The sequence below is a fragment of the Mesoplodon mirus genome (assembly GCF_964341445.2).
Source record: "Mesoplodon mirus genome assembly, chromosome: 5".
Classification (NCBI taxonomy): domain Eukaryota; kingdom Metazoa; phylum Chordata; class Mammalia; order Artiodactyla; family Ziphiidae; genus Mesoplodon; species Mesoplodon mirus.
This window is the reverse complement of record NC_138980.1, coordinates 61,296,419-61,319,379: the sequence shown is the minus strand read 5'-3', so window position 1 is coordinate 61,319,379 and position 22,961 is coordinate 61,296,419. Positions and strand designations below refer to the sequence as shown.

At 37.9% G+C, this 22,961-nt stretch overlaps 1 protein-coding gene and 1 pseudogene across 2 annotated transcripts in view; one reads left to right on the top strand and one right to left on the bottom strand.

The window, feature by feature from the left end:
- The window catches only part of LARS1 (leucyl-tRNA synthetase 1), a 67,668-nt gene that overhangs the window by 24,977 nt on the left and 19,730 nt on the right, over window positions 1–22,961 (bottom strand). The window contains exons 8-21 of the mRNA XM_082620906.1: window positions 21,670–21,733; window positions 19,620–19,687; window positions 19,275–19,500; window positions 16,658–16,745; window positions 16,499–16,575; window positions 10,909–10,962; window positions 10,002–10,142; window positions 8,179–8,256; window positions 4,568–4,653; window positions 4,414–4,479; window positions 4,241–4,323; window positions 3,692–3,830; window positions 2,780–2,992; window positions 1,086–1,143 (exon numbers count right to left, since the gene is read on the bottom strand). Coding sequence (XP_082477032.1) covers window positions 1,086–1,143; window positions 2,780–2,992; window positions 3,692–3,830; window positions 4,241–4,323; window positions 4,414–4,479; window positions 4,568–4,653; window positions 8,179–8,256; window positions 10,002–10,142; window positions 10,909–10,962; window positions 16,499–16,575; window positions 16,658–16,745; window positions 19,275–19,500; window positions 19,620–19,687; window positions 21,670–21,733 — 1,441 coding nt within the window. The remainder of the gene's footprint in view (window positions 1–1,085; window positions 1,144–2,779; window positions 2,993–3,691; window positions 3,831–4,240; window positions 4,324–4,413; window positions 4,480–4,567; window positions 4,654–8,178; window positions 8,257–10,001; window positions 10,143–10,908; window positions 10,963–16,498; window positions 16,576–16,657; window positions 16,746–19,274; window positions 19,501–19,619; window positions 19,688–21,669; window positions 21,734–22,961) is intronic.
- LOC309805049 (translation machinery-associated protein 7-like) lies at window positions 13,291–14,969 on the top strand (annotated as a pseudogene). Its single transcript has one exon. The product of its transcript is annotated as a translation machinery-associated protein 7-like (transcript).

Genomic DNA, 22,961 nt, shown 5'->3' with positions numbered 1-22,961 from the left:
TCCATTCATCCGATGATGGACACTTAGGTTGTTTCCAGCTCCGGGCTATTGTAAATAGGGCTGCTATGAACATTTTGGTACATGTCTCTTTTTGAATTATGGTTTTCTCAGGGTATAGGCCCAGTAGTGGGATTGCTGGGTCATATGGTAGTTCTATTTGTAGTTTTTTAAGGAACCTCCATACTGTTCTCCATAGTGGCTGTACCAATTCACATTCCCACCAGCAGTGCAAGAGTGTTCCCTTTTTTCCACACCCTCTCCAGCATTTATTGTTTCTAGATTTTTTGATGATGGCCAATGAATATTCTTTTACCATTAATATTCCATCAGACGTAGCAAGATTCACTGGTTGGAACAAATCCAACTTGTTACAATTGTTATTAATGAGAAATAAATAATACTGTAACTTAATTTTTTTGTTTGTTTAGTTGAGGAAGGGTGCCCCTTTCTGATGTACACAAAAGCATCAAAGGGGCAAACAAGGGCTTGTCAAGAGGTTGGCATAACTCCTGTTGAGAATATTGAATAATTAGGTGAAGTCTTATGTAGCATAAAAAAATCATATATTGGATATATTAGTAGTGGTAATGAAAAGGGGAAGTTGCAGTAGTATGGGGAGAGAGATACCATCTGGAAAGAAGCATTAAATGACATTTAAAAATCCTATAAACTCCAAAATTCTATTATTCTAATTTAGTGGCCAGTCACAGTATAAAGCAAAAACCACCAAATGATTTTCTCAACTTAATGATAAAGATATTGTCGGGTCACAATGCTAGGATCTTTACATTTCCTGTCCCTTTCTCTCTCTCCTCCCGTAATAATTTGTGTCACCCTTTGCCACTCTAATACAAATGTTATAATAGGGAAGTTTTCCCCACCCCACCTCTCAATTAATACTATCTACTCCACTCACTCAATTTGAAAATAAACTTCTCATTTACGCTGGTAGTCCTAAACATTTTAAATGGAAGATATTTAACTCTCTGATTTTCACATTCTTTATTTCTTTAAAAAGTATAACATCCTAAATCTGAAAAACTTTTCTGTAGCATTTTAACCTTTCAAGAGGCAATGAGCCTTACCTTCTCAGAGTTGAGGAGGAGATGTCCATTTGCTCTCACAGCTACAGGCCATTTATCACTTGACAGGAAAATGTTTAAAGATAGAAAATAAAACTTAAAGATTATGGTTTAGCCTTAAAAATTTGAGGTAAATGCTAAAAGATTCATAAAAGATTGCTAAGGCAAATGTGCAGGGATATTAATTGAGTCCTGTTCATAACAGGAAACCAATGAAAACAAGGAAAGTATCCATTAGTAAAGGACTGGTTATATTGATATAAACTATGGTACAGGAATACAATGAAATACTATGTAACTATTTTTAAAATATAGGCACATCTATATATATATAAATAAAAAGATCTTAGAAATATACTATTACAAGGAAAAAACAAGAGACAGAATACTGTCTGTAATGTGGCATCTTTGTATAAATTAAAAAATAAACAAGTATAGATATCTGCTGCTGGTGTATGCATACATACATTTTCCAGAAGAAATCACAAGAAAGCAGTAGCAGTGATGAACTTTGGGAAATAGACTAATATAGGGAAAAGGGTGAAAGTTCACTTTTAACTTTGTACCTTTATGAGCTGTTTGAATTTTCAAACTATGTACATATCATTCATTCATTCTAACAATGAGATCATGTAGGGGGTAATGTTAAGAGCAAGAGTTCTGGAGCCAGACTGCTGGGTTCTGCATCCTGGTTCTGCCATTGTTGGGTAACTCTGGGTGAGTTATTTTGAGCTCTCTATGCCTCACGAAGGTTCCTTGTCCGTAAAAATGAGGATATTACAGACCTTCCTCGAAAAGTTGTAGTGAAAATTACACGAGTTACTAAAAGTGATTAGAAGAGTGTCTGACAAAAGCACTTGAAGCTACTACTTATCTGTAATTTTTAAAACCCTAATACATGTCCAAAACTTGATGCAAGGGGATAAATATTCAACTATATTACTAACAAGTACTTCTGAGACACCTGATATCTCCCAAAACACATTTTAACCAACAGAGAAAAATAACTGGATGACAAGAACCACATCATATTTATTTTATTCCTCTTCTTCAAAATCTCCCTTTTATTCTTGAGAAAGAAAATGTAATCTCATTCTAAATGCAATCTCATCCTAAATACAAAAAGTCCCATGAGATTGCTTTGGTTTTACAAAATAAAATTTGAACAGTGGAAGGGGTTTGTTTCTTCAGCTACTTGAGGACAGGAGGAAAAGGCACAGAGACATGTCTGGATCAAGAGGGAAGATGATAGAAGGATTACTCTTGAGCACATGGTATTAAAAAATGCATCTTTGACCCAGATTCTAGTCAGAACCTCACTAATTAATTCTGGAACCTTGGGGCTCTCAGCTCTAAAGGGATGTTTCCTTCCCATTCTAATGTCCTAGGCTCTGTCTGAAATCGCCTTTATTCCAGCATCTAACAGGTCAAATGAGTCATGTAACAGGTCAAGGGAATTACTGACAGAGTACCTGAAATGTGACATGCTTTGGTGGCCCAAGGTAGTTACAAAGATTTCTGGATATAACAGATAGGAAAAGGTGTGCTTTCTCCTTCAGTACATTTAATGTAAGAAAAAGAATGTAACTGCTAAATCTAACTATACCCCCCCCAACAATAACATCTATATATTTGAAGCCACAAGACACCCTTGTCAATAATCAATAAATTTAGTCTATATCTTTTTTAGCACTCACCTTTCTTCTGGCCACATAGCCACATGATTATAAAGGAAATATGAAAGATGATTTGGAATAAGGTCCTTGCCAGAGGCTCGGAGATCCACAGGATACCAGAACTCAAATTCCTGCTTTAACTGATCTAATTTTTCCTTTGGGATCTGAGTTTTAGGAAATGGAGCCTCCTTGAAGAAAACATAATCCCAAACTTCCTTGGTCATCTGCTGTGGTCTGTATTAAAATAAAAGAAACAAACAAACAACAACAACAATTTATACATATAATTTCTTTGAAAGAATCAGCATTCTAATCCAACCATGAAGTAGAAAACACTTTCTTAATGTTTTACAGTAACAAATGAGGACAATAGACTCCCATAAGAATGAAGAATGGATAATAGAGAAGGGGCTATTTATTACTTTCTTTCTCAGTTCAATGCAAAAAAACCCAAAAACATCGTGACAAAATTCCACTAAATGAATTCTTACAAAAACTAATTATTAGAAAGAATTTTCTGGCTTCCCTGGTGGCGCAGTGGTTAAGAGTCCGCCTGCCAAAGCAGGGGACACGGGTTTGAGCCCTGGTCCAGGAAGATCCCACATGCTGAGGAACAACTAAGCCCGTGAGCCACAACTACTGAGCCTGTGCTCCAGAGCCCGTGAGCCACAACTACTGAAGCCCACGCGCCTAGAGCCCATGCTCCGCAACAAGAGAAGCCGCCGCAATGAGAAGCCTGCGCACCGCAATGAAGAGCAGCTCCCACTCGCCACAACTAGAGAAAGCCCAAGTGCAGCAACAAAGACCCAACACAGCCAAAAATAAATAAAAATAAAATAAATTTTTTAAAAAAAGAAAGAATTTTCAATACATAAATCAAAAGATCACCTCAAGCTAACAAATTATATTCCTTCCCCTTATCCATTTACCCACCTGATGCCCAGTGGAGACTCTGCCTGTCCACGGAAGTTACCTCCCTGCAACAGATGTGCAACTGTGTAAAATGCCATGTAAATAGTGGAGTCAGAGAGTGATTCAATCAGCCACTGCTCATCCCACGGCAGACGAGTACCTGTGAGATAAAAAGAAGATAATTAATGCATGAGGAACCTAAGAGACACTTCATCTACAAAATTCACATTTTTAAGAGTAGGTCTATAGCACTGACAAAGCTACTTATTTAGGTTCTTAAATTTACTTGAATAATTAATATAAATAAACCAGTAAATAAAAAAACAAAATGGTTGAAGCACTAGAAACTTTCTATTAAAAAAAACTGCATCATAAAAGCTATATGGACATTAGATACTTCTACCACCAGGTAGATGGTAGGGGACCACATCCTAGTTTCCTTCACCCTCTAACCAAAACCTCTCACTTCCAATTCAGAAACACGCTGGAAGAGAAGAAAAAAAGGTGAAGTTTTAATTTGCTGTGTAACTGGCAAAGTCATTCAAACAGAAAAATTTGAAGTTTGCTTACCTAAGCCATAAGTTCTTGAGCAAGCATGCTCTTGCAGCCAATCTAAGGTAGCTTCAAAATTCCTCCTGGTCTCCTCACAGAACCTGGAGAGAGTAGAAGATAAAGTATCTCTCTTCAGCTTCATTGTCTTCCCTGTTTCTCATCTCCTTCCCTATCACTTTCTCCCATCTTACGTTTCCAGGTTCTTCAAGCACTGGGATGTCTGTTTTTTCCAGTTCTCTTCTCCATAATCCAAGTACCTGGGAGTGGATGAATTGATTTTTAAAAAAAGTCAAGGATAAGCAAAGTTACAGGAGGAAATTTCTTCTTGCTATAAGAAAAACTAACCACTGGTCACACAGGGCCACGACGCATTCATCTGAAGACCTGGACATAACTTGTTTCTCTGGTTCCATGTAAATATATGCATCTCCCTAAACGAAAGTAAATAAAAATATATCAGATATTATGTCAAGGCAATCTCTATTCCTCAAGGAAAAGAAAAGTAACTTTTTAGAAAAAAAAATGCCCTACCACCAATAACCAAAACCCCAGGTTTTCATTATGTCTTCCCTCTTCCCAGGGCAGACGTTATCTGCTTTTCTTTCTGTATAACACTTGCTTCTGAAAAGGCATGCACCTTCATCAAATGGATCACCTTCTCTAGGTACAGCTTATTCCTTTTCAGAGTGAAAGATGTTTAACAGTTTCTAATGCTGTGGTTTGAAGGTTAGGCTGCCTATGGCAGCCTTTTATTCTTGTTATAATAAAAATATAAAGAAAATAGATGCACAGAACCACTGCCTTTAAAAAAAAAGAGATGCACAAAAATTAAACACAGAAAATACTTTTACTAAAGATTTATAGCATCATGAAAAATTCCCACTAGAAAACTGACCGTAAATTTTATTTTTAGAAAAAAATACAAATATCTCTTAATGTATTATAATCCCAAACTTATTAGGCTAGGATAAGTTTTAAAAATAAAATTCAGCATTATTATTCAAAAAATGATTCATTGCTCTGTGTTCTTAATGCAAGCTCTTCACACTGAACTTAAATAGGTAGGACTTTGGTTTAAAGATGGTAAATTAAAAACAGACACTTAATTAACTCTGCTCCCCCTCAAAATTCTAACAAAATAACAACAAAGAGGCTTTTTTTGTCTTAATGGTATGAAGCTACAAAGACAACAAGAATGGAAGAAGTAATATCAACCAAACTTTGGAAACTAAAAAGCAGAATGAGTGACAATTGTATTAGCAGATCAAAGGAAGCTAGCTGAATCCTAAACCCATAGAAGAGAAGGCTGAAAAGCAATTCAGTTTGCATTACAGAACCTCCAAAAAGACTCAGGATTTGTGGCACAAGATAGTTCTGGAAGAGGAGGTAACATGAGACTGGAAACAGGGGGACTAACTGAAGTCTTTTCAAGAAGTTAGAACCCCAGATACCCTAATCCCACACCATGCAGCCAGGCAACTGCCCCTTCCTACACCAGCAGAACAGTGAAGGTTTAGCCTCTGGAGAGGGCAAAAGAGAGTCAACCAGAGGACGAAGTTGAGGGTATGGGTATCATAGTGAAAAGGAGGGATTAAGTGAAAGTCAGCACATTGGGTGTTGGAACCCAACCTAGTAGTAATCTTCTGCCATTTAGCTCCCAGAATGCTCAGTTAGCTTAGACCCTTTAAACCGGAAACTGAAGAAATCTTCTGAGGGGAATCTAACAAACCAAGAAGCCCTAATTAACATCAAGGCTAACATCAGGGTTTCCCTAAGGTCCAAATGGACCTTCCAGATCTCTCCCAGTGAAGCCCAGAGACAAGCCCTATCCATATCCAAATAGGTTCCAATCATCTTTTTGTACCCACTCTTAAATATCAATAGTCTTCCTCAGATTAGTAAGAGATTAAAATTTCATACCCCTGAAACAAGAATAGCAGCATCCTATAAAAAAAGGATCAGATAACAAGAATAAGCTCTTAAACTGGCTCTGAGTTGGTAAATGCTGAAGTTGGGTAAGAGGTACACAAGAATTCATTATACTACTCCACTTTTTCATAAATTTGAAATTTTCCACACAAAGAAAAAAATTTTAATGAATTCTTAGAAACATTTATTTATACACACACGCACAAGCACACAAGTAGCAGATATAAAAAACACAGTAAACAAACGAACAAAAACTCATAGGAAGAAAAAGGTGAGGGACTCCCCCAGACAGAAGAGCAAAAGAACTTTTAGAGTCTAAGAGATTCAATGTCTGAATAAGAATTCAGAAAGCAAAAATAAAGAATGGAAAGGGATAAAATAATTAAACAAAAAAGTCAAGAAATTTTCCCAAAATTGGAGAACATAAGTTTCCAGATTGAAGGAGCCCAGCATACAGCCAGAAGAATGAATGAAAACTGACCTACACCAAAATTAATCATCATGAAATTTCAAAATACTGGAAGAAAAGAGAAGATTCTATAAGCTTTGGCATGGTGGGGGGTAGTGCAGGGAACAGTGGAGACACAGGTCACTTATAAAAGATCCATTATTACCAGAATGGTTTTGGACTTCTCAACAGCATCACTGAACCAGAACACCATGGGTAATGGCCTTCAAATTTTTAAGGGAAAATTATTTCCAACCCAGAATCCTACACCCAGGCATTCAAGTATGAGGACAGAATAAAGATACTTCAGACGTGGAAGGTCACAAAAATTTACCTTCCAGGAACCCTTTTTCAGGAACACTACTAGAGGCAGAGCATCACCAAAACAAGAAAGTAAATAAGAAAGAAGAAGCCATGGGAGCAAGGAAACAGCAGATCCAACTCAAGAGAAGCAAAGGAAATCCTAAGTAATGGTGGAGGAACATTCCAGATGACATCTGTGCACACCTACAGTAAGCAAATGGTGTGGATAATTACAACAGGCCAGAAGGCTCTGGGAGAACTTTCTCTAAGATGTAAACAACAGCATACTCATGTGTTTGAAGGCACTGAGAGGAGAAATAAACAGTTGGGACAGAGTTTGGGGATGAATTATTGATAACTGTATTTAAAAGTAAGAAAAGTGTGGGGGGGGAGGCAGTTATTAACTCCAGGGAAAACCAAAAGCTAGGGAAGAGAAGTTCTCATTGTATACAACATTATGGATCAGCCATGTCTCAAAAACGTACACACTGACTACTGCTCTAACATAAATTATAATATACCTATACTAGGAAGATGGGGGGTGGAGAAGTGTATACAAACGCAAGGTTAGAGAGGAAGCCACAGGTTGGAGAAGAGTTAAATCTTGATCTTCCACAGTAGGAAGTCTATGGCTGATAGCTAAAATTGAAAAATTTTTAAATTACAGTACAAGTATTTAGATTAGAGATCTATAAGAGAGGCAGAGGTCAATACTAAAAGAAATAACTAAAAGAGATGAAAGTAAGCCTGTCCAAGGAAGAGAAATTTAAGAGAATGTGGAAGGATGGAGAGGAAATTGCTGCTTTTTTTATTTTAATAAGACTTACAGATCATTGTCTCTCTGTATTATGGGTATACATAACTGTCAAAAATAAAAATTCAATTTCAAAAGTTAAGTAGTTAAGTAACTCAACAGAAAAAAGTTACAACAAAAATGAAGAGGGGGAAAAAGGATGAAAGTAAAAAGTAAAGTACTACATAAAGAACTGTCAACTACCAGTACCTCAAATGGTTACTGCCAGGAAGCATCACTAAAATTCTCTGTACGTGATTTGTACATACCAACTTTAGAACACTATCTTCATCAACATTACACGTGGGATGTTCAAGTTAAATGAATTGCTAAATAGGTCTCCAATTTTATATATAAACAAAATTATATCTTTAATATAGCTCCAGGTTCTACTACAGAACTCACTGCTAAGTAACACTGTAAAGTCTATTAACTGAAAGCTCTTCTCCTAAAACAGCCTTCAGAGGATAGCCTATTACATACAGTGTCAATCATCTTGTTTTTAATAGTCTTCTTTACATCTTGGACCTTCTGTCCCTTAAATCCATCCACCAACATTACCTAAAAGGATGAGAAGTAGGGAAAAAGCACATACAATTAAAATTTGCTTTGGGTGCCCCCCCTAGAACTTTCCCGAACTAAATTTACTTCCACACACAACCAAAAGATTTTTAGTGTGCAATTTATCACATTTAGAACCATAAATTTTTATTTTGGCACAGCTTGGACAGCTAATATTTACAACACACTTGTTTTTCTTTCAGTATAACTGGGGTAAGTATTATGAAACACAATTAGAAAGAAATGCTCACTTCCTTCCCACTTCTCAGGTTTCCATGTGAAGAGAGTTCCTCTACCCTAACTCACATCATTCCTGAAGGCTTTAGGAGAAGGAACTGAGCAAATGCAGCTCGGCCCCGCTTAGGCTTCTCTTTTCAACTCTGCCTGTTGCCAGCAAGCATTCTCCTTTGCTTGCCCATGTGATAAACTTGGCTCTTAGAGGAAGGCCTACTGTTTTTCAACTCTGCCTTTTACGTAGTGGGGAGATTTAATTCTAGGACAAGGTAAAGACTTGCCCATTGCTGTCACAGAGCAAAGCCACAATCCCCTTCCAGCTGATACTCTGACCTCCATCTATCTGACTCCTGTTGACTCTCTCAAATAGTTTCTTTTTTTTGCCACACTGCGCGGCATGTGGGATTGGGATTTTAGTTCCCTGACCAGGGATTGAAATTGGGCCCTCAGCAATGAGAGTGCAGAGTTCTAACCACTGGACTACTAGGGCATTCTTAATAGTTTCTATCTTAAGTGGAAAAGACACGTGTTCTTTTTTCTGCCCCAATTCTCTAACGTACCAAAATGCTTCATATCTACTTAATTCATCATTACGAAATTATAGTTATTGATCATTATGGCACAGGGATTAAAAGCACAAATCTTAGAGCCAAGATGCCTAGTTTGAGTCCCAGTTCTGCCTCTGCCTGGCTATCTGGCTGATCTTAGGTAAATTACTTAATCTCTTAGTGCCTCAATTTCCTCATCTATAAATAGGGAATAAGTGCCTACTTCACGAGGTTATTTTGAGATATAAGTAAGTTAATATGTAAATGCTCTGTAAGTGTTGGCTTTTACTGTCATCCAAAACGTGTAAGTTACTTTTAAAAAGGACATATAACCAATTCTTGGTTATCCAGAGAAATTAAAGGTAAAAATAAAGAACATTCTCACTTACAGCCTTAAAAATCTTCATTTCAACCTCAAGTCACTAGCAACTTGATTGGGTTTTTACTTTCTCTAGCCTCATCTTCTTTCCATGGAAATATAAGCCATGTTAACATGTGCACAATTGAGAAGAAAAGAGAGGTTCACAACTTGTCTGTTGTGCTAACATGGCATGGAATAGGCGTTAACAAGTAAATTAATGAACTGAATGAAACTGCTTATTTAAAATATGAACTCCACAATTAACAGAGCAAAAGAAGGGACCAGGTATGGTCCATGCAATAAACTTTTGGAATTTATTGTATAATAATATGAACTAACTTTAAGTATCTTCTCAAGAAATTCACTCAGAGATTAGAGGGCACAAAAATGGAATTTCCGTAAATACTATTGGACCAAAATACATTAAAAAAATAAATTTGGAAATAGAAGAACACAATCTTGTAGTAATCCCTTCTCAAAACAGGATAGAGTTGAAACAATATTGAATTTTTCTATAGTTTTTTTTCTAAACCACTAAGAAGAAAATCACAGAGCATGGAGTAAGTAAATCAAATAAAAATGATAACAAAATTATTACTTACACCATCATAAAAGCCTCTTAGGTATAATTTCTCCTTTGCTTCTGCAAGTTTTTCTCGGTCATTCTGGCTCTGAACTTTCAACTCATCACACATGGTTACAGCAGAAAGCTGTCCAAAACCTGGAACTTCAATGACTGGCACCTGCAAAAAAGAGCAATGTCAGAACTTATTCACACTGAATAAACACAAAAACAGCCCTACAGGCATAGTCCTTTTGCCTCTACTGTCCAGTGAAGTCACTTCAGATTTTATATATCATTAGGGCAGTGTCACACATTAGGGACTAACATCCAGATGTGAATTTGTCTTCCTACTCTCCATAGGAACCCCCTGAATTCTCTGCACCAACCCCCGCACTGTCCCTCCCTCACTACATACACACCTTCCCCAGCTCTCAACCCCACACTGGCACATAATTAACTAAATAATGTTGAAACTAGCAAAATGCGGTGAACAACTAAATTTATGGATGGTCTTATTTCTGGTTTATATTAAGTCTTCTGGATTCTTCATGAAAATTATTCACTAGTAATTTAATTTTTTTTTTTCTTCTGCAGATACTAATATGAAAACATAAACATTCATGAGTAATATGGCAAAATTTTGTCTTTAGAAGCCTGGAAATTGGCCACACTAGAAAATAAGCTACTTTAAAATTGGTAATTCTAAAAGGCTATTTGTTTGTTTCAGAATTACAGGTGCCAGGTGCTAAGAAAATGCCAATTGCTGGTTTTTCTTTTGCTCTTATCCACCACAGCAGATATCACGTTAAAGCAAATAAACTCTAAAACTCCCTCTTATTTCATACTCTACCAATTATTTAATTCTGTGACAAGTAAAGTGTTAGCTGTTCTTTTTTCTCTAATAAAGAAATGGTATTAATATTCTGAATCATCTATGTACTCACAGGCTCAAATGGCAAGACCATGTCATCTCTAATTCCATATTTTGCTCGTAAAGCCTACAAAAAAATTGAAAGTTAATATTAATGATCAATACTTCACTGGTGCAGTAAGTCCCCTACATACGAACGAGTTCCGTTCCCAGAGCACACTCATAAGTCCAATTTGTTCGTAAGTCCAACAAAGTTACCCTAGGTACCCAACTAACACAATCAGCTATATAGTACTGTACTGTAACAGGTTTATAATACTTTTCACACAAATAATACATACAAGACGAACAAACACAAAAAATAAAGAAAACATTTTTAATCTTACAGTACAGTACCTTGAAAAGTATATTAAAGTAGTACTGTACAACAGCTGGCATACAGGGGCTGGCATCAAGTGAACAGGCAAGAAGAGTTACTGACTGGAGGAGGGACAGGAGGTGGGAGATGGTAGAGCTCAAAGATCATCAGCAACAGGACACGGAAGGCAAGCTGCAATTTTACTCATGCCTAACATTGATGGATGGCACAGGTTCTGGTTCCTTGCTGGAACCAGATGCACATTCGCATCTTTCAAAGTTCACAACTTGAAGGCTCATATGTAGGGGACTTACTGTATAATCATTAAGAGAAGCACCCTCCAAACTTTTTAAAACTATTTTTGTTCTTCCCTCCATAGAGAGCAATTTTTTAATTTTACTAAGTATCTCAAGAAAAGACATATGACTTTAAAAAACTAAACAGTTTAAGTTAGAGTGAATGACTTAAATGATGAAACTGTACAGCCAAAAGCAAAAATTCACACACACACACACACACACACACACACACACACACCACTTAAAATGAGGTTCATATTCCAGGTTGCAATGAAAATGTGAATATCAGAAAATTTTTCTCAAAACTTTTTTTCAAAAGTTTTATGAGGGCTTCCCTGGTGGCGCAGTGGTTGAGAGTCCGCCTGCCAATGCAGGGGACATGGGTTCGTGCCCCGGTCCAGGAAGATCCCACATGCCGCGGAGCGGCCGGGCCCGTGAGCCATGGCCGCGGAGCCTGCGCGTCCGGAGCCTGTGCTCCGCAACGGGAGAGGCCACAACAGTGAGAGGCCCGCGTACAGCAAAAAAAAAAAAAAAAAAAAAAAGTTTTATGAAATCCATCACATCAACAGGTTAAAAAAGAATAATCACACAATCATATCAACAGATGAAAAAAAGTATTTGGCCAAATCCAATACGTATTCAAGATAAAAACTCTCAGTAAACTAGAACAGAAGCAGATTTTCTCAACTTGGTAAAGACTATGTATAAAGAACCTACAGCTAGGGAATTCCCTGGCGGTCCAGTGGTTAGGACTCCGTGCTTTCAATGCCAGGGGGCAGGGTTCAATCCCTGGTCGGGGAACTAAGATCCCACAAGCCACGCAGCATGGCCAAAGAAAAAAAAACAACCTACAGCTAAAATCATACTTGATGATTTTCAAAAAATTCAAAGCTTTCCCACTAAGATCAGACACAATATATATCCCCTCTCACCACTCCTTTTCAACATCATACTGAATGCTCTTGGTAATTAAATAAGGCAAGAAAAGAAAAGGTATACAGACTGGGAAGGAAGACAAAACTGTCTTTGTTTGCAGATAGCATGATCATCTATGTAGAAAATCCAAAAGAATCAACAAAAAAAAGTCCTGGAACTAATAGGCAATTATAGAAAGGTTGCAGGATACACGGCTAAAACACAAAATTCAATGGTGTTCCTATATACCAACAATTAACAAGTGGAACTTGAAATTAAAAACACAATACCATTTCCATTAGTAACCCCCAAAATTAAATACAGTTGCCCCTTCAACAACATGGGGGTTAGTGGTGTCAACTACCCCAAGCAGTCAAAAATCTGCATATATCTTTACAGTCAGACCACTGTATCCGTGGTTCCACATCTGCAAATTCAGTCAACCACAGATTACCTGGTACTGTAGTACATATTTATTGAAAAAAGACTTATAAATGGACCTTCACAATTCAAACCTGTGTTGTTCAACTGCACTTAGGTACAAAACTAACAATGTAAATGTAAGATATGAGGAAAACTACAAAACTCTGATGAACAGTATCAAAGAAGAACTGAATAAATGGAGAGATATTCCATGTTCAAGGATTAGAAGACATAATGTTGTCAAGATGTCAGTTCTTTTCAACTTAACCAACAGATTCAATACATTCTCAATCAAAATTCTAGCCAGTTACTTTATGGATATCAACAAACTGATTCCAAAGTTTACATCGAGAGGAATAAGCCCCAGGATAGCCAACTCAATATAAAAGAAGAATAAAGTTAGAAGACTGACACTGTCTGACTTCAAGACTTACTTATAGTAAAGTTATAATAACCAAGATAGTGTGGTGCTGGCAAAAGAATAGACAGATAGATCAATGGAACATAACAGAGAGCCCAGAAAGAGACCCTGATAAATACAGTCAACTGATCTTTGACAAAGGAGCAAAGGCAATACAATGGAGCAAAGACAGTCTCTTCAACAAATGTTACTGGAACAACTGGACATCCACAAGCAAAAAAATGAATTTAGACACAGACCTGACACTCAACACAAAAATTAACTCGAAACAGATCATGGACCTAGATGTAAAACACAAAACTATAAAACTCCTAGAAGATAACACAGGAAAAATCCTAAATGTCCACAGGTATGGTGACGCCTTTTTAGATACAACACCAAAGACATAATCTATGAAAGAAATCATTGATAAGCTGGACTTCATTAAAATTAAAAATTTCTTCTCTGCAAAAGACAACATCAAGAGAATTGAAAGACAAACCACACACTGAGAAAAAATATTTGCAAAAAACACATCTGATAAAGGACTCTTAAATATACAAAGAACTCTTAAAACTCAACAATAAGAAAACAAACAACCTGATTTAAAAAATAAGGCTTCTGGGAGCAGGCTCTGGGGAAGGGGTGGCAGGCACCATGTTGGGCCATGAAGGTGGCGAGAAGCCCCTGAAGCACACCAAGAAGCAAGCCAAGGAGATGGACGAGGAAGATAAGGCATTCAAGCAGAAACAGAAGGAGGAGCAGAAGAAACTCAAGGAGCTAAAAGCGAAGGCCACAGGGAAAGGCGCCCCTGGCCACAGGTGTTATTAAAAAATCTGGCAAAAAGTAAGCTGTTCCTTGTTTGAGGCAATGATGATCCTAATTCCATTCCTGTTTAAACATCTGGACTCCGTGCCATAGTATCTGTTGCCACTTATAGCTAGAATGAAGTGTTGTCTTGGAACCTATTGTACATTTAAGAATAAACTTTTGTTAAAAAAAAAAATCATACAGTGGCTCATCTTGTCTTTAGTTCTTCTCAGCCATTTCTACCTTAGCTATGAGATCAGCATAAACCCAGCCCAGAAGCCTGCCAAAATGTGTTCTTAAGTCTTTGTTCTATCCTGAATTCTGTACCACCTGGAATTAAAACAACTCATTTGAAAAAAATAAATAAGTAAATAAGCCAAAGACCTTAACAGACAAATCTCACCAAAGAAGATACACAGATGGCAAACAAGCATATGAAAAGACACTCCACAACATCTGCCATCAAGAAAATGCAAAATAAAACAATGAGATATGACTACACACCAATTACAATGGCCAAAATCTGGAAAACTGACAATACCAAATGCTGACAAGGATGTGGAGCAACAGGAACTCTCATACATTGCTGGTAAGAATGCAAAATGGTACAGCCACTTTGGAAGACAGTTTGGTGGTTTCTTACAAAATTACACATACTTTTACCATATGATCCAGCAATCGCACTCTTTAGTATTTACACAAAAGAGTTGTCTATACAATATCCTGCACATGGATGTTTACAGCAGCTTTACTCATAACTGCCAACACTTGTTAGCAACCAAGATGTTCTTCATCAGGTGACTGAATAAATGTACATCCAGACGACAGAATATTACTAGTGCTAAAAAGAAATATGCTATCAAGCTATGAAAAGACATGAGAAACCTTAAATACATATTGCTAATTGAAAGAAAATCTAAGAAGGCTACATACTGTATGATTCCAACTATATGACTTTCTGGAAAAGTAAAACTATGGTGACAATTAAAAAGATCCGTGGGGACTTCCCTGGTGGTCCAGTGGTTAAGACTCCACACTCCCAACGCAGGGGGCCAGGGTTTGATCCCTGGTCAGGGAACTAGACCCCACATGCTGCGACGAAGATCACACATGTCACAACTAACACCCGGAGGGAGGGAGGGAGGGAGAGAGGGAGGAAGGGAGGAAGGGAGGAAGGGAGGAAGGAAGGGAGGAAGGAAGGAAGGAAGGGAGGGATCAGTGGTTGCCAAGGGTGGGAGGGAGGAGAGACGAACAAAAAGAGCACAGAGGATTTTTTTTTTTAATTTATTTATTTTTGGGGGGGGCTGCATTGGGTCTTCATTGCTGTGTGCGGGCTTTCTCTAGCTGCGGCAAGCAGGGGCTACTCTTTGTTGTGGTGTGTGGGCTTCTCATTGCGGTGCTTCTCTTGTTGAAGAGCACAGGCTCTAGGCACATGGGCTGCAGTAGTTTTGGCACGAGGGCTCAGTAGTTGTGGCTTGCGGGCTCTAGAGCACAGGATCAGTAGTTGTGGCGCATGGGCTTAGTTGCTCCACAGCATGTGGGAACTTCCCAGGCCAGGGCTCAAACCCGTGTCCCCTGCATTGGCAGGCGGATTCTTAGCCACTGTGCCAACAGGGAAGTCCCAAAGCACAGAGGATTTTTAAGGCAGTGAAAATCCTCTGTGTATTATAATGATGGACACGTGTCATTATACATTCGTCCAAACCCACAGAATGTACAACACCAAGAGTGAACCCTAAGGTAAACTACGGACTTTGGGTGATTATGATGTGTCAATGTAGGTTCATCTTCGGTTAAAAAAAAAAAAATGTACAACTCTGGTGAGTGATACTAATAATGGGGGAGGCTATGCAGGTGTTGAAGCAGGGGGTATATGGGAAATCTCTGTACCTTCCTCTCGATTTTTATTATGAACCTAAAACTGCTCTAAAAAAAAAAATTTTTTTAAATAAGTCTTAGGGCTTCCCTGGTGGCACAGTGGTTGAGAGTCCGCCTGCCGACGCAGGGAAGGCAGGTTCGTGCCCCGGTCTGGGAAGATCCCACATGCCGCAGAGCAGCTGGGCCCGTGAGCCATGGCCGCTGAGCCTGCGCTTCCAGAGCCTGTGCTCCACAATGGGAGAGGCCACAACAGTGAGAGGCCCGTGTACCGCAAAAAAAAAAAAAAAAAGTCTTAAAAAAAAGATTCTATGGGGACTTCCCTGGCGGTCCAGTGGTCAGGGAACTAAGATCCCACATGCCACACAGCACAGCCAAAAAAAAAAAAAAAAGATTCTATAAATTTTACATCGATATTTAAAATTCAAATCATAGAAAAACATATAAATATCAAGAAACAGATTAAAGGTAGCATTTCAAAGATACATGCATAGCTTTTTAGCCTAATCCAATAATTAGTTCAGTGGTACCTAACCAATAAGATGATAAAGAGGAAATACGAACATGAAACACAGATACTCACTTGCTTTTTCTTCAAGTCTCTGAAGGCAGCAAAATCATCGGGGGAGTCAGAAGGAACACTTGTGACCACACCAGTACCTTATAAAAGAAAATGTAGAATTAACTATTATAACCAGAATGTGTTTCCCAAAGAATTTCTAGAAAGAAATAAACTCTTTACCTTTATCCTCCTTGATGGTGAGCATTGGGAGAACATAGATCACCTTATAGGATGTTAAAGGCGCAGAAAGTGATGCACCAAGAATATCCTATGTAAGAAAAAGATCAGCATAAAGCAGAAGTAACTTATTCTAATCATTAAAATTTAAAACAATGTTAACATTTTAAGCCCTGAGAAGCTAATAATCAACAACACTCATTCTTTTATACCTACTAGACTAAAAATAATTGAAAATAATTATAATACCCAAATCTTGCAAGGTTGTGAGGAAATTAGTACACTTATACATTGCTTGAGGGAAACAATATAGGAATCCAACTTGGACCCAGCAATCCAATCCCAGGAATTTACCTCAAAGGAAAAAGAATTATTTTTTCTTTGAGAATCTCCCCAATGCTGTGTTAACTACATTAACAAAACCTGGAAACAACTAAAACTTTAAATGATAAAAAAATCACTTAATAAAATATGAAACATCAACAAGATAGAATACCGTATCTCTATTTTAAATGATAATTAGGAAGACAAACTGAATTAAAAAGATGTATCTTAAAAGAAAAAATCAGAAGATCGGATAATATTGGACCCATATTCTCATATATCAACAAACAGCTTGCGGGGCTTCCCCGGCAGTCCAGTGGTTAAGACTCCATGCTTCCAATGCAGGGAGCTCAGGTTCAATCCCTGGTCAGGGAACTAAAATCTCACATGCCGCTCGGCACAGCCAAAAAAAAAAAAAAAAAACACACACACAGACAGCTTGCAGCTGCTTGTTTACCTAAGGAATGTACTTTTCAATTCCATATAGTTCCCACCCTTCCACTTTATTCATATACATAAGCTGCTTATGGAATTTACAGTTATATAGGATAAAGGCTAAATATCATAATAGCCTTAAAGGTTGAAAGCTATTTTTAAATTTATACCACCCATTTTCCTCATTCCAGAATCTGCTCAAATTAACATGGAAAAAAGTTGCATTTAAGAACAGGAAAAAAATGGTGTCATTAATACTGTTCCTAAAAACTTCTTAGACAGAACTCTAACATCAGGAACTAAGAAGATGTCACAGCACTGCTTACAACAGGAGAAACAACTCAACTACCCATTATAGAGAATCACTGAACAATGTGTGGCACGGCCAAACAACAGAATGCTGTGTAACCGTAAAAAACAAGAACAAAGGGGATTCCTTGGAGGTCCAGTGGTTAGGACTCTGTGCTTTCATGCCAAGGGCCCAGGTTCAATTCCTGGTCAGGGAACTAAGATCCCTTAAGCTGCATGGCAAAACCCAAAAAGAAGAGAGAACGAGGAAGATGTTTACCTACTGATAAAATGATTACCAAGTTATAGTTAAGTAAAAAAAAAAAGTAAAACAACAGACAAGGTGATAAAATACATTGCCATTTGTGTGTAAAAAAGAGGGCAAAAGAATATATATATATATATATTTGCTTGTATACACATGAAATACTTCTGGAAGGATACACAAGACAGTGATTTTACTGACTGCCTATGGAAGGGAGAATTGAGTGACTGGGACTATTTTGCGTTATCTTTTTGTCTTTTTTAAAATTTTTGGCTGCTCTGCATAGCTTGCAGGATCTTAGTTCCCCAACCAGGGATTGAACCTGTGCCCTCAGCAGTGAAATGATGGAGTCCTAACCACTGGACTTCCAGGGAATTCCCTTTTTCGTCTTGAATTTTGAGTCTTATGAATATTTAGTAGTCAAAAAATAAGTTTACAAAGTAAGAAAGAAATAAACTCTCCAATTCAAAAGGAGAATTGAGATGGTATTCTACTCATCCTTTTCTTTTAAAAGATTATTTATTAAGATACCAACGATCAGCATTTACCAAAGGGAATAAAACACACTCAAAAATACCAATAAGTAAATAAACTCTAAGGATAAGAGATATGTAACCATCTAGATTTAGTTAAGATCAACCAAGACTTCCTTTTCAGAACAAAAGCGGCTGCAATTCCACTCCAGGAATGCAGGTAATCATATTTAAAAAGTAATATAATGTCTACCACAGCTATTAAATCTCTTGTGGAGGACTGTCTGTATTTTTCAACCAGATAGTTACTGACCTGCAATGTAAGATTCAAAAATACTATTTTACTGATATGGTCACACAATGAATACGCCACAGCAATTAAAAAAAAAAAAGAACTACTCCTACACACAACATGGAAAAACTATAGTCTGTACTTTTTTGTGTTTAGCTTCTTTTAGCCAAAGAAGCTAAACACAAAAAAGTACAGACTACACAATTCCACTGTGTAAAGTTCAAGAAGAGAAACTAATCTTTGGTGACTGAAGTCATGGCAGTGGTTACCTCTGCAGGAGCAGGCTGAGCAGTGATGTGAAATGGATGTGACAGCACCTTCTGCAGTGCTGGAACTGTTCTATATCTTGATTTGGGTGGTGCTTACATGACTGTATACACATTTGAAAACGCACCAAAAATATACACATTTATGACTTAACAATATTTCACTGTAACATATACCTCAATTAAAACGTTTTTTTAAATGTTCTTTTCTCAAGCTTCATTTTTGACATTTTCCTCTAAATTCATGCAATAAAATAAAGTCTGCTACCCAACTTACCTCTCCCATTAACTCTTTAACAACAGGCACCACTCCGTTGTCCTTGGTAAAGCCCTGGTATGACATATTCCTTGCAGCTCTTTGGGTGCAGATGAATATATCTCCATTCACTGTCTCAAATCCAATGTACTTCATATGAGGGCAAACCCAACAGTTTGTCTGTCCAAACATGGTCTCAGGTCTGAGAGTAGCAGCTACCAAGAAGATATTTTTCCCTTTCAAGCCACTAAGAAGAAAAAATATACATTTATGCAAAAAACATTATGGATTCTATCACAACTATCTGATATTTCAAAAAGATGAAGCAACAATTCTTCTACCTATTAAGGTAGGTAGCAAACCTACCTTAATTTGGATGGGTATGGCTCAAGCACTTTCAACTTGATTAAAGTATATTCCTGAGGTCCAACACCCTGAACAAAATAAAACAAAAATTCAAGGGAGAAAAAAAGGCTTGGATTACACCCACTAATCTATGTGAGAGATCTGATTCAAATTTCTAAGATGGGTTCCTGCATTGTTCGAATAATTCTTTCTTCCAATGAAGAGACTTCCAGTGGTGTGCTGACCACATGGAAGCCTAATGTGTAAAAATGACTTGAAGACCACCATCCAACCCCACACCAGACCAAAACTGATGAAGGAGGCCCACACTGTACTAAGTAAGATTTGCTAAGAGCTCCCTTGAGAGGGAAGAACAGTGGGGGAAAAAAATGAAGTGACTTGGATTAATCAGCCAAAACAGTGTTTGCCAAAGTGGGAGTTAGAAGATACAACCAACATCAATCCTACAGAGCAGTCATCACAGACATACACTGGACCAGGGGTCAGATGATGTGCATTCAAAACCTAGCTTGGGCCCTTACTTGTGGCTTGACCCAAGGAGCCACAATCACTCTGAGCCTTCATTTCCTCATCCGTAAAATAACTGTACTGTGCCTCATACAGGACTGTCCTAAGGAACACCTAAGATAATGATAGTAAAATGCTGTGGAAAACTATGATGTACTATTGAAATTTAGGATATTGCTACCACTGACTATATTAAAGCTTAACATAGTAAACTGGGCCTCTGAAGGCTCTCAAATCTTTCAAAATTTTGATTAACGCTCATTTCTGTCAAATAAGTTACATCATAATTGAAGGCTGATTTTGAAAGGTAGTTGCTAGACTACAAATGTGTTCGAAGGTGTTAACAAAGAATGACACACTCATAGGGACTGCAAAGTTCAGATCCTGGCATTGCTGTTGACTTACTGTGCCAAGGCTTTAGGCAAATGACTTACCCTTACTTCATTCAAGTATTACAAGGAATAATGTCACTAATGTGTCCTACAGGAATGTAGAATGAACTGATGTCATGTATGGCTGGAAGTACTTTGGAAATAAGTAGGCAGGCATGTGACCAAAGCAAGTATAAATGGAATCTGCATACATCAGTTAACCATATATCTCATTACCTTTCCTCAAGCTCTCCTTTTAGAGCGGTGCACTCTCCAAGCAGTTCTTCTCAAACATTACCAGGCATATGAATCACACTGAGAACACGTTAAAAGACAGATTCCTAGGCCCCACCCCCAGAGCTTCTGATTTAGCAATTTGGGGGTGAGGTTCAAGAATCTGCTTTTCTAGGATTTCCCTGGCAGTCCACTGGTTAGGACCCTGCGCTTTCTCCACCGAGTGCCCGGGTTTGATCCCTGGTCGGGGAATCCCACAAGCCAGGCACAGAAGCCAAAGAAACAAAACAAAAACCAAAAACAAACGAACAAACAAAAATGTGCTTTTCTAACACAAGCTGATGCAGCTGAACCTAGTGCTACTCTTGGAGTAGCAAGGTACTCGACAAGATACAGGTACCTATGATGACATTCTGCCTCTGGCTTAACAGCCAGAGTATCATGACTGTACACCTCAGAACTGAAATAAAGTGATTTTTAGGTTTCTAATCTATTTCTTGAACTCTATGCACATATTAAGAATTATTACAATAGGGACTTCCCTGGTGGCACAGTGGTTAAGAATCCGCCAGCCAATGAAGGGGACATGGGTTCAAGCCCTGCTCCAGGAAGATCCCACATGCCACAGAGCAACTAAGCCCATGTGCCACAACTACTGAACCCGCACGTCAAACTACTGAAGACCACGCACCTAGAGCTTGCACACCTAGAGCCCGTGCTCCACAACAAAGAGAAGCCTTCACAATGAGAAGCCTCAACACCACAACAAAGAGTAGCACCCGCTAGCCGGAATTAGAGAAAAGCCTGCGCGCAGCAACGAACACCCAACACAGCCAAAAATAAACAAGTAAATAAGTAAATAAGTAAACAAGTAAATAAGTAAATTTATTTTTTAAAAAGAATTATTACAAAAGCTACTCTATGGCAAAAATAATTACCTCTCCAGTTTGTCTGTCATGATCCATACAAGGCTGTCCATCTTTTGGAGAATAAATGGTATACCTAAAAAATAAATAAGTGAGAAATATTATTATAATGTACAAGTTTTATCCTAACATATTTGCCAGTGTTGCACCTAACCATCACAATATTTCTTCTAACTAAAACTTCTAACTGAGCAAATGTCTACATCATTTTTATGCTTATATGGCGAGGTCTACTGCCAACATAGTTATTTAATGAAAGCTTTCTGCCTTCATCAAAGGTAATACCACTGAAAAATATTCACTGATCCTGGCTTTATGGTATGAAACAGAAGACTGTAAAATATAAATTTGCTTTTAAAATGAAAATAGCAGAAGGAAGACAGAAGCAAGAAGAACTACAATCCTGCAGCCTGTGGAACAAAAACCACATTCACAGAAAGACAAACAAGATGAAAAGGCAGAGAGCTATGTAACAGATGAAGGAACAAGATAAAACCCCAGAAAAACAACTAAATGAAGTAGAGATAGGCAACCTTCCAGAAAAAGAACTCAGAATAATGATAGTGAAGTAGATCCGGGACCTCGGAAAAAGAATGGAGGCAAAGATCAAGAAGATGCAAGAAATGTTTAACAAAGACCTAGAAGAATTAAAGAACAAGCAGAGATGAACAATACAATAACTGAAATGAAAACTACACTAGAAGGAACCAATAGCAGAATAACTAGGGCAGGAGAACGGATAAGTGACCTGGAAGACAGAATGGTGGAATTCACTGCTGTGGAACAGAATAAAGAAAAAAGAATGAAAAGAAATGAAGACAGCCTAAGAGACCTCTGGGACAACATTAAATGCAACATTCGCATTATAATGGTCCCAGAAGGAGAAGAGAGAGAGAGGGGACCACAGGAAATATTTGAAGAAATTATAGTCAAAAACTTCCCTGGGAAGTTTTTGGGAAAGGAACATGGGAAAGGAAATAGCCACCTAAGTCCAGGAAGCGCAGTGAGTCCCATACAGGTTAAACCCAAGGAGAAACACCCCGAGACAAATAGTAATCAAATTGGCAAAAATTAAAAACAAAGAAAAATTACTGAAAGCAGCAAGGGAAAAATGACAAATAACATACAAGGGAACTCCCATCAGGTTAACAACTGATTTCTCAGCAGAAACTCTACAGGCCAGAAGGGAGTGGCATGATATACTTAAAGCGATGAAAGGGAAGAAACTAACAACCAAGATTACTTTACCTGGCAAGGATCTCATTCAAATTTGATGGAGAAATCAAAGCTTTACAGACAAGCAA